Source organism: Cryptomeria japonica, chromosome 11 (genome assembly GCF_030272615.1).
Source record: "Cryptomeria japonica chromosome 11, Sugi_1.0, whole genome shotgun sequence".
Taxonomy (NCBI): domain Eukaryota; kingdom Viridiplantae; phylum Streptophyta; class Pinopsida; order Cupressales; family Cupressaceae; genus Cryptomeria; species Cryptomeria japonica.
In genome coordinates this window covers 338,627,109-338,639,989 of record NC_081415.1, presented here as the reverse complement: position 1 = coordinate 338,639,989, position 12,881 = coordinate 338,627,109, and the positions used below count along the sequence as shown (strand labels likewise).

At 29.5% G+C, this 12,881-nt stretch overlaps 1 protein-coding gene across 10 annotated transcripts in view; it reads right to left on the bottom strand.

Annotated features, from left to right (window-relative positions):
- Nucleotides 1-9,413: 9,413 nt before the first annotated feature.
- The window catches only part of LOC131074854 (probable alkaline/neutral invertase F), a 35,455-nt gene continuing 31,987 nt past the window's right edge, over nt 9,414-12,881 (bottom strand). For 7 of the 10 annotated variants that reach the window (XM_058011581.2, XM_058011628.2, XM_058011621.2 and 4 more), the window contains 2 exons: nt 10,420-10,644; nt 9,414-10,061 (listed from right to left, as the gene is read on the bottom strand). In XM_058011581.2, coding sequence (XP_057867564.2) covers nt 9,949-10,061; nt 10,420-10,644 — 338 coding nt within the window. In that variant the 3' untranslated portion in view covers nt 9,414-9,948. Of the gene's footprint in view, nt 10,062-10,203; nt 10,286-10,419; nt 10,645-12,881 lie in introns of those variants that run through there. The other 3 variants (XM_058011604.2, XR_009113143.2, XR_009113144.2) reach the window with 3 other exon arrangements.

The following is a 12,881-nucleotide window of genomic DNA, read 5'->3' as shown; positions in this document are numbered from 1 at the left end:
GAACTGGCATCTCGTGGACATCACACATTCTTTGAATCAAAGCGTTGCTCGCACATTAATTCAAAGAGGGGCAAATGTAATACCCTAAAATTGGTCATCTAAACCATGGGCCCCTAATCTCGACAACATCACCAAGGTCCTAACCAAAGGCAATTAAATCAATCTTGAGCACATTATTAATTCCTTAATTATCAAAAATCACATGGCAAATCAACCACTCAATATTAATTAAATATTTATTTAATTAATTGAATTATTTCAAGAATAATCATTTTGATCAATTATCCCATTTTAATTTATTAAATATCTTTGCATATTTAATTAATTAATAAATTTGCCATTCAATCATGCGAAAGGATTAATTTATCACAAAAGATGAATTAATTTATTACAAAGAGTTGAATTGAAACAAAACAAAAGTCAAAAAAAAAAAAAAAGAATTGAAGAGAGAGAGAAATCAAACTTGAGATATTATTTCTTTTTCTAAATTTAGAACTTGAAATCCGAAAAGCAATTTAATTGAATTGTTGAATTATTCTCTAAAATTGGAACTCAAAGCTTTTCAGAAAAAGAAGTTCAGTTGCATTAAGAAAACTCTTTTCTTGATTAAATTGAAGAATTGTCTATTTTTATCAGATGTGCATGGAATTAATTTATTATTATTTTCCAATGCAACTTGGACTTCTAATTTGAATGCATTTCAATTAAACTATAATTGGAATCTATCTCAAGGTTAACTCAACCTGATTTCTCAATTATTTTCAATTAATCCTAAATTGAGTTTTTTGTAATTCTCTATAAATTCAGTCTTCAGCTCTCATTCCAATTCACCCCAGAGATTTTTGAGAACACGCTTGGAAATTATTATCACGCTAATTTCGCTTTGGAGTCATTGAAATCATTGTGCTTTTTTAGATTACTTGCATCCATTTTACATTCATTATTGCTTGCATGCATTGTTGTTTGAATTTGCTTGAATTACTCATTCATCTTGCATCCATATAGCTTAGTATCATATAGATTAAATCCTTCGTCTTGGTGTAGTCTAGTCACTGGTATTGCTTATAAAAAATCTGAGAGAAATCTTATACTCGCATCTTTTAGAAGGCAATTAGTCGCTTTGCTATGGTTTATTTCTTATTGATTATTGATTACTAACCATGCATATAATGACTTAATTGAAGTGTTGTGCTTGTAGCTACAGGTTCACTTTTTCACACACACAGTCTCTTAAGCTCAATCCAAGGTAACAATTAGGCATGGAATAAATGTTTCAATCTTATTATTTGAATCTTTCATTTGCATTCTTTACATTCTTGTTCACAAAGACAAAGGGGGATTCCAAGAGTTAGTGACAATTGAATTAGTACCTATAGAACCAATGCCTATATTTATTGATGCTCATAGTGAAGCAAGTGGGGAAGTTGGGCAGTATAGTCAACTTAAAAGAATTTTAATTGGTATAGATGACCTCTTTATGAAATCTCTTATACCTAATGATGTCCAACAGGACAAATTTGGAAATTGTAACTCTATTATTTTTAATCCATTGTGGCAAGGCCTATGAGAATCCAAGGATTGGTTAAGAGGCATTCCTACTTAGATCTCACAAATGGGTTTCTAGAATTCTTGGAATTAGATCTATCAAGATTTTAAAAGCTCAATCGAACAATGAAATGTATGTTTTGGACCACTTTTATCTCCTATTGTGGTTGTAAGTGGTGACTAGATTATCAATAATGTAAAGGATAACAACATCATTTTGAAAGCTTAGTAGATTCCTTCACAATTGTTTTCCTAAAATAATGTAGTAGAAAATAGTATTCAATTTTCAATTATTCTCTCACAATTAAAAATAATATTGATTGATTTATTCTTATATGTATTTATTGTATTGAGTGATACACTTCTCCTTCACAAATACTTTCTTAAAATGTAGATTGATTTATTCTTATATGTATTTATTGTATTGAGTAATACACTTCTCCTTCACAAATACTTTCTTAAAATGGTATTAATTCTATTTTATCCACTCATATAGCTAAAAAAAATTAATCTAAGTTGATTTATTCTTATGGTTTAAAATATTTGGTAACTCTCTCATTGAAGATGATTTTATATTATTAGATTTTAATTTATGTGGATACAAGTATACTATTGAGGTAGACACCATTGGCGACAATGTTGATCTTTAGTATTGATCCCTTGTCATCAATATTTATAGGTAGTTATCAAATCCAACTAGTTGTAGTTATTAACCTCATAATATCTTGTTTTCATTTATCATGATGGTGATAAAATAGTTGTAAGGCTTCTTCATGGTTAAATCTATTTTGATAATAACCACCAATAAGGTTATTATACTTTGGAAGCAATATGGAATTTTGTGGGGATTTTTATTGTGTCTCTATCCACCCAACAAATGGAAGGGCATGGGTTAAATGATGGGTCAAAATTGTGTAGTTTACATGAGGCATTTTATCAAACATGTTTGAGTGCCCTATGTAGGACTAATAATTTCATAAGGCTTTGTGTCAAATAGATATTGTGCCTTGCATATACTTATATATTGCATTTAAGGTATCAATTAATAAAAAACTTGTTATTGGTTTTAATGTTGAGGTTTACTAATGTATTATTGGCTATAAAATATGTCTTTAAACCTCATTTTAAACACTTGCTATGCCATTGTCTTTAGTTATAATTGTAAAATAGCGGGTATGCACCATAACAAGTGCTTGTAAACTCTATATCTATGCTACCATGATTGGTTTTGAATATTGTTGGTCATTCATTGAACCACATCATGGCCTTACTCGATGATTGACTTGTCAATATTTTCCTAGAGATAAAGTTAATGAGATCATAAGAGCTTCAAGGGTAGAATATGATCTTCATATCCACAAAGTTGTACACATTGTACATAAACTCTAATCACATAAATGTTATAATGCCTATTAATAAATTTGGGTATCAAACTCATTATGTGGTGGATAGTTATGCAAATAAATAATATTATGCTTAGAAAGGGTTTTGGGCTAGAAAGTATCCCACAAATGTTAAGTCTTGCAAATGCAACGATATGAAGAATTTTGTGGAATTGTGAAATCGATATCAAGAGGTATCATTCAAGTCTAAATCCCCTTAGTCTATAAGCACTTGAAAATCTATAACATCTAATGAGTAACCCTATCTTTGATGCTGCCATAAGGATTGGATGATTTGGAGAACTATTCCCTTAATGGTTTTATTAACTCATTTTAGTCACTATGATTTTAATGTATATATAAAATTAATCTTGGACTGCATCAAATACAATTAGGAGAATACCAAATCTCTAGATTAGATTTGGTACTTATCAACTAATTAAAACCATGTTGCACCTTATTGTCTATAAAAAAAAACAATCAAAATGTGTGTAATGGGTATAATGTTGTGGATTTTAATATGGGAACCTACTATTTACTATACAATGATTGCTAGTTTATCATTATACATGAGATAGAATTACTCAACCCTAGCATAATGTGCTAGAATAAAAAAATGTTCATTGTTTTTTAAAGACTATATTTCGATGTTGATGACTATGATTACCAGTTGGTCTTATAATGTTAATGGCATGAAAGAGATGGTGTGAGTTGTGATGATATTGTTGTGTATGACTATTAGTTATGGATATGTCACTTTGTGGTGGTGTAGCACTATGGTGTATACCAGAATAATCTCTTATTGCATGATGAACTATACTAAGACTTGATGTTTGTGATCTTTGTTGTATAATTTTATCCCCCTTTCTATTAGACCTTACATAATATAAATAATATGCTTATTTACAATGTTTGTTATGAGCCATGCCCTAGTATAAAACTAGGAACCTTCTAAATACACATCAATACTAAGGTCATAATGTTTATCTCACTACGATAAGTTTGACAATCAAAATTAATTGGTTTCGAGCTTGTCTAAATCTATGTCAAGACAAAGGCAAACATAGCCCTCTATGCATTTTTTTTTTCAAGAAAAGGCCAATAGTTCTTCGACTTCTTGTAAGGTTGAAATCACGTGAAGTAATATTGATTTTTCCTAGAAAAAGTAATAAGAGAATGCAAATGAAAAAGATAGGTGTAATTATTCAGTTTGATCTAATCACCACGCTCCATAATTCTCGAAAACTGCTTTCCCACTCTAAAGTTAGACCTTACAAAATTTGGAATCAAAGAAAACAAAAATTTCTTGATCTATTTATTCAAGCATTTAAGAGATGTCCCATGACACATCTCGTGTAACCTTTGCCAATTTAGTATTTTGCTAATTTGGTCTCATAATTAATATCATATAGCACTCTCTCTCAACTAGAACGTGTAGGATTGATTATATAAAATCTACGTTACCAATTTGCATTCTAATTTAGGTTTGGGTTTAAAACTTTGGTTTGTGGATTTGGTTGAAAAATATTGGTGTTGGATTTATTAATTTTGGGTTCATATAAAACAAAAGTTAAATTTTGTAAGATTGATTATTTAAAAACTAAGTTGTTGGTTGTGATTATAGTTTTTAAGTTTGGATTGCAGATTTGATCTATTTTTGGGTTGAATTAGTTTAGATTCATCTATACAAAAATATATAAATACATACATACATACATGTATCATGTATATGTATATACATATATACATGTGTACATACTTACATACATATATATTTTCTCAATAAAATCTCACCCCTAGAATGAGAGGAAGGAACCCCACAATCAAGTGGTGGCCAATATCCACACCAATAATAATAACCCCTCTTCAATTTGATGTTCATCCCCTACTCTAATAAACTAACTATTGTATTGTCAAGAGGTGGAAGTCATGCATACATGCATATATATGTAGACATTCTCTCAATAAGCCATGCATACATTTTTTCTCGATAAAACCCACCCCTAGAATGGGAGGAACCCTACAATCAAGTGGTGACCAACATCCACACCAATAACAATAATCCCTCTCCAATTTTATGTCCATGCCCTGCTCTAAAAAGTAATTATTGTATTATCAAGGAGGTAGGGGAGTAGTCAAGGGCAAATTGTTTGATGGAATTGTATATATGTTTTTTAGATAAACTCAAAACCCAACACCCAATTTTTTTAGGCCAAGTTTGCAAATCAAAACCAAAAACGGTAATTATGTCGAGAGACGTGTTACACTCACATAATGGATTGAAGAATGTTTGTTAATAAAAACTCCCTTGATTAAAATTGGTGTATGTCAATAATTACTATTATTTTTGCTTTTGTTTCTAATTTCATATTCAATGTAAGAAAAACAAAAAAATATAATAAAGAAAATAGAAATATGGGCATGTCGATATTAAAAACATTTGATTTCATATTGAATTTGAAATTTTATATTGGATTTGATTTGTTTCTAATTTTCACTATATAAAACAAAAAGGATTTGAAATTTCACATTGGATTTGATTTATTTTTAATTTATGATTTTAATAATTTAGTTTTAATATTAATTAATTATGCTGAGAGGCATATACAATGACACATGTAAACAAAAACAATATTATTATTTTTAATTAATTTTTATTTTATTTTGTTTCTAATTTCATATTCCATGTAAGACAAAGAACTGATAATAAAGAAAGTAGAAATATGGGCATGTTTCTATTTAGAACATTTGATTTCATATTGGATTTATATTTTTATGTTAGATTTGATTTGTTTCTAATTTTCACTATAAAGCAAAAATTGGATTTGAAATTTTAGATGGGATTTGATTTATTTTTAATTTATGATTTTAATAATTGTCTTAATATTAATTATCATAATATATTACTGAGAGGCATATACAATGGCACCTCTAAACAAAAGCAATATTGTTATTTTTATTTTTATTATTATCATTGTTTTATCTTCATTTTAATTCTATACAATAACACATATAAACAAAAGGAATATTAGTATTTTTAACTAATTTTTATTTTTTTATCTTCATTTTAATTCTAGATTCACTTATCCATGGTAAAATTGGCAAGTTTTCATCCTCCATCAAATAAGATTATATAATAAGCGTATAAATTGTTGTATGTGTATTGTATATTCAAATGCCTCTGCAATATATTGTGAAGAAAATAAGTTTATATGCTCATTTTAAACTCATTGGCAGGGGCAACTTAGAGATAATCATTCCACCAAGTAAGATAATTATAACTCTACATTTTGGTGATTGTTTCATTTGCGTTTTTTCTGTTATATATGTATTAAAGTTTTCTTTATGTTTCGTGTCTACATGTTCTCCAAAGCATTTGTGGTTTTTTATTAATTGGATATTGTGTTTTGTTTGATTTTGATCTCACATTGATTGAGGTAGGGCTAATCTTTTGTGATTATTCATTCATTGTATATGATTACTTCTTTTGTATCATTCTTGAAAAAAACAAGTTTTTGTCTTTTGCATCATCACTTATGATAATCAAAAAACACTTTCATTATTATGATATTTTAGATGTGAAAAAACTTTGGAGGTCTAAACTGAGAAGATTTGTGCATGCGAGTTTGTTTAACAGTTCATGAAAACAAAAATGTTGAATATAAATTTTACTCAGAAGATTTGTGCATGCCAATTGTGAGGTAAGATGTTTAACAGTTCATGAAAACACAAATGTTGAATATAAATTTTACTCTTATTGTTTTTCTCTATGCACATCATGTCGAAGTAATAATAGATTATTTGTGCTAAATTGAACTAACTCTAGTTTTTTTTATTTTAGAAGGTTGTTAGCTTAATTTGTTGTCATTGTAACTGTTGCTCTCAATATATTGCAGTATAATTCATAAGTTTTTTTTATTTTAGAAGGTTGTTAGCTTAATTTGTTGTCATTGTAACTGCTGCTCTCAATATATTGCAGTATAATTTAAGAGTATGATTCTTTAGTTTTGATTTAATTTTTAAAAAACAACATTAATGATTATACAATTATTTGTTTAATTAAAAGTGAAAATTAATTTTAAAAAATATATTGCATGTCAAATGTCATCTTAAATTATGGAAATGCACATCAATTTTTATTTATTTTTTCTTATGAGATTTTGTTTTGGTTGAATTTGAAATCTTAATATTTTTCGCTTTAATTATTTTTTAATATTTAATTTGCTTGCTTTAACAATTTTTAAAATGGAATTACTTTAAATTGAATCGAAAAGTCTAAATAGATTTTGCTTTTACTATTTTTAAATTTTTTATTGTTCTTTCTTTAAAATTATTTTAGAAATTTCAATTTAATGTTTTAAAAATCAAAATTAATTAATTATAAGTATTTATATGATTGTACAACACAAATAATTTGTGTAAATAAATGTGAAAATTAGTTAAAAATAAATATTGCAAGTAAATTGTTATCTTAAATTGTGGATATCTACATCAATTTTTTTATTGGGAGAATTTGTTTTATTTGAATTTAAAATCTTAATATTTCAATCCTTTACTATTTTTTATCTTTATTGTGCTTGCTTTAAAAAAAAAATTAGTAAATTGAATTTAAAGTCTACATAGGTTAAGCTTTGCGCAATTGTACAAAACAAATGGTTTTTGTAATTAAATGTGAAAAATAATAAAAAATAAATATTGCATGTAAAATGTTATCTTAAACCCTAATTCTAAATCTAATTAAACCTAACCCTAACCCTAACCCTAATTCTAAATCTAATTAAACCTAAATTTAACCTAATTGAATATTAAACCAAAATAAACCCTTAAACCAAATTGAACCTTAAACATAAAGCAACTTGAACCCTAAGCATAACACTAAACCAAGTTAAACCCTAATAATAAACCAAATTAAAATAAAATTTTAAACCATGTTGAAACCTTACTAAACACTAAACCAAACTGAATCGTAACCCTAACACTAATCCTAGACCAAAATTATATTACATTCCTAACACAAAAACAAATTGAATCCTAACCCTAAACTATTTCAAACCATAACTCAAGCTTTAAACCAAATTAAACCCTAACATTAAACCAGATTGAACTCTAATCCTAACACTAAAAGAAAATAAATCATAATTTTAAATCATATTGAACCCAAACACTAAACTAAATTAAATCATAACTCTAAAGTTAAGCCAAATTGACTACCCTGAACACAAAAATAAAATAAACCCTAACCATACACCAAATTAAACACTAATAGTCAACCAAATTAAATGTTAACTATAAAACTAATGAACTCTAAACCAAATTGAGCCATAACTCTAACTCTAAACAAAATTGAACCCTAACCCTAACCCTAATTCAAACCTAAACCAAATTGAACTATACACCTAACACTAAAATGAAATAAACCCTACTGATAAACCAAATTGAACTCTAATGCTAAACAAAATTGAATGCTAACTGTAAACCTAATTGAACACCAATCCTATACCCTAAAACTTATACCAAATTGTACACTGAAATAAAATATACCCTAACCATAAACCAAATTGAACCATAACTCCAACCCTAAGGAAAATTGAACCCTTACTCTAAAGCTAATTCAAACCTAAACCAAATTGAACTCTACCCCTAATATTGAAATAAAATAAACCCTAACCTTAAACCAAATTGAATGCTAATTGTAAACCTAATTGAGCCCTAACACTATACCCAATTCAACCCTGACCCATATCAAATTCAACCCTAATGCTATACCGAAATAAACCCTAAGCCTAATCCTAATTGAATATTAAACCAGATGATACCCTAACCCTAACCCCTAAGTCAAATTCTACCATAAACCAAAAACTAAGCCAAATTGAACCACAATCCTAATTTTAAATCAAATTAAACCTAAACCCAAAACCTAATTGAACATTAAACTAATTTGAGCTCTTACCCTGATATTAAACCAAAATAAACCCTTACCTTAAACCAAGTTGAATCTTAAACACACAACAAATTAAATCTTAATCCTAACATCAAAGAAAATCGAACCCTAACCCTAAACCAAATATATTAGTATTATATTGTTGTGTATTGAAATATACTAAACCCTTTAATCCTATTCCTAACCCTAACACTAAATCAAATTGAACCCTAATAATAATCATAATCACCATCATTGTGACCTACCTTGATTTATATTGAAAATGAAACTCAATTAAACCCTAACCTTAAATCTAACCCTAACAATGAAGAATGAAAAATAAATTGCAAAAAAAAAAAAAAGGTTCAAAGTCTTAGAAAATCAGTAATTTAAAAAACATAGTTATGAATTCAATACAATTACCATTTCTAGAAACACTACCAATCTTTTCATTTACAAAGTACTCACATCAAATATGCTTTAAATAAAAAACCATCTGAATTTAAAAAGAGTTATAATTCAATTAGGATTGGGTACACTTACTTAAAATTTAATAAAAAACCATCTGAATTTAAAAAGAGTTATAATTCAATTAGGATTGGGTACACTTACTTAAAATTTAAGGTTCAATCAAAGAAATCTCTCGATGTACTTTACATATATTTCTCTGAAAATAGATATGCTAATGCAGATTTTAAATAATCAATCTTACAAGATTTCGTTGAAATTATTTCGTTTGACTTGGAAAGTCTATATTTGATTTTTTAAACCTTAAAAAATCTCTTAATAAATAAAAACACCTACTGTGTCTCTGGAGAAGCTAAACTGGCTCCAAAACAGCGTAGTCGTACATCATCTTATTGACTGCTTGGAAAAACACATCCGTAGTTTGCATGCTCAACAGTGTATAATGCATGACTAACTTTCATGTTATTGACTTTCCATGGTAAATTAGTCCATTTTTGGAGCCAGAATAGCTGCATCCACGGCATCTCAGTGCTACTCATGCTCATGGGAACAACGCCATTGGCCGGCATGTATTCAGTGAAAGAGAGAAATCAGAGAATTAGAAAGAAAAAAAAAAAAGTACGCGATTTTCTGTCAGGTTAGCACAGGTTCGTCCGGGATTAACTCACAGTCATTCGCACGCGTCTTTAACTGACTTCCCTGACGAATCGGCCCCAAAACCGAACTAGGTCGAACCAGACCCGGATCTGGGCATAGCAGGGGACAAAACGTTAAAAGTTTAGTTTTAGATATTCGAGTTTGCAAGTGAAACATGAAAGGAATGTTGCATGACAATCAACTGCATTTTATTCAATATTTTTGATACGATGACAAGAAAGAGCATTTAACCTCGTAGTTTTTATTCCCGTAAATCTACCATGGATGACATTCCTTAAAATGCTATGCAATCTATGTTCCTTGAATTTACCCACTGGCATGCAAACAAGAGAGTTTAATCTTATTAGAAGGTGAACAAAGAAGACTATAAACTTCTTCACATCGTCCAAGAGGCTGATCTGGTAAGAGAGGGTTTCATCTTCTTGTCTTCCTCCAAAGATATCATACCCAAATGGGATGGATCTTCAAGCATCATCTTAGCTACCAGATACCCAGCAACTGACCAAGTTTGCCATTTTCGAGCCTGTTTTCCAATATAGCGTCCGAGCTTGCCATCATAATATTCAGGCCAACCATCTTTGGATAATCTGTTTTCTGCCAATTCAATGGCTCGTCTTGCCATTTGTGGTCTTCCTGTTTTGACACAAGCTGCAGTGAGTAGCCACAAGAGCACTGCATGAACACCATAAATGAAATTATTAGAATCATTCTACTTTAAGAACTATTCAACATCTAAAATATTTTTTAGAAATTCAAAAGCAACAAAAATTGGTGATTCTGAGGAAACATATAATTATCACTTCCATGGCCCATAACTGATCATTCGATGTGTTAATTAAATTTAGCCCAAAATCTCCATTTAACATGAAATTTACTGTCCAATAAAATAAGATATGCAATGTCAAAATAGCTAGCTATATCATATAGTCCAACAACTTCAGTCATAGTTGGCTTGACTTAAGAGAGATGATCATCCCGGAACTTGTCATATAATGAACCCTATTTTTCACACTCAAAGCCTGAAAAGATGCCTGGAAATAACAGAACCTAAATAAGGATTTGAGATTTGTAACTTTGTACCCTAAAAGATACAGAGCTGGTAACAAAGATTAACCAGGCAAATATAACTTTTCCATCTGATAAACAAGTAGTCCTTCAAGATCCACTTCCAAACAATACATTACATTTTAAAGAAAGAAAATAGTTGTATCCACATTTTTTTTCCACATTTCGTATCTTTTATGATATCAAAGTCAATCAACAAAGGCAAAACCATTACAAGGCCAACTCAAGTACTAGTTGTTGACGGCTATTGTAAAGCATCTAGCACATTCCAAGATTTTGAAATAACATAAACCTTTGAAATGATGATATATTGTAACTCGGCTACAAAAAGAAACGAGAGGAGTACTAATGATAAAACAGAAAAAATGGCATGATAATAACCTGTTCCACACCTACCAGAAATGCTTCCCGTTTGAAAGAAGTCATGATAAGGCAGTACATTGATAGACAAGGCTGAGAACATGTTCCGCATGAATTTAACAGAATATATGCCCATAGGACGCAAGCTTCTATGCCAATCATTTATCTAAGTTTGAATATATATTATGCCCATACCACCAAAAAAGGCAAAAAGAAAACTAAAAAAATATTCTGAAATAATTCCATTTCAAACATGCAACAACAGCTAAAAATAAAAAATGTGAAAAAACTCTGTAGCAATAAAACACAAAATGCTATGACAATTATCTGAATGGCCAATATTGATGACATCTGACTGATGAATATTTAAAATAAACTCATTCTGCGATCATTTCTTTTTCCTCCATAAATTTCGCCCAAATATAATTTAAGATAAGTGGGGCATTATTACTACTAGATTTTGTTGTAGTCCTTTAGCGATAACAGAATGTTTCAATTCGTGATCCTTCATGAGAAACTTGATATGGATGCACCTAACCCTATTGTGCAAAATGATGCGTAATGAGCACTCTACGCTCACAATCATACGATTTCTTCCACAAATTGACATTACATGTAATACTCTAAAAAATGATGGAACACACCCACTATTTCTAATAGAATTCCTAGTAGATGGCGTACATCTAAATTTCTGTAGTCGTTAACTAACAGAATATATGATCAACTTAATCCCATGGTGTTGTAAGTGAAAGATAAATGGACTTAAGTTACCGACCTCCTAGAAAATTTAAATATTCCTAAAAGTTAATTTCTCTTTCTATTTTGAAAGAAACATACAAGACGAAAAAGGCATAAAACAAAAATCAAATATAGAAAATAGCAATGCTAGTCATAAAATTCATAATTTAACTGAAATTTGTTAACCTGTTAAAGACAACATATTTGTGCACAATAAAAAAAAGAAATAAAATGTAAAAAAACAGAGGGAAACAAATTTGTGAAGCCACGTGGCATTTTTAGCAATATGCAGTTGCTGCTTATTTCCAGCCCCCCCTATTTTCCCATAGCTTATTTTCGATTCCTAAATAATAGCTGCTCCACTTAAATAGCAAAAGATTCTAAATTATCCTTTTCCAATAATTTTAAATTTGCATGGGAACACTCCAACGGCTTAAAATTAAGTAGAAAATGGAGTTAAGCAGCTGCATGGGAACATGAGGTTATACATCATTGAGAGGCAGGTGGTAAGGCTACCAATCTGACTTTCCCAAATTGGCACTTCAATGAATCTGACTTGAAACTCACCCACATCAACCAAGTTGGCAACATGGTTTCCTAAACATAATAACACACTCAAACCCTTGGATCAACTGATTATCACTTCACATATATCCACCCAATAAAGCATTGCATGGAAATTGATTCATTCACGTTCCCTATGGCCTACAACTCCATGCAGACTTCCGAAAATATGGTAAGTTAAT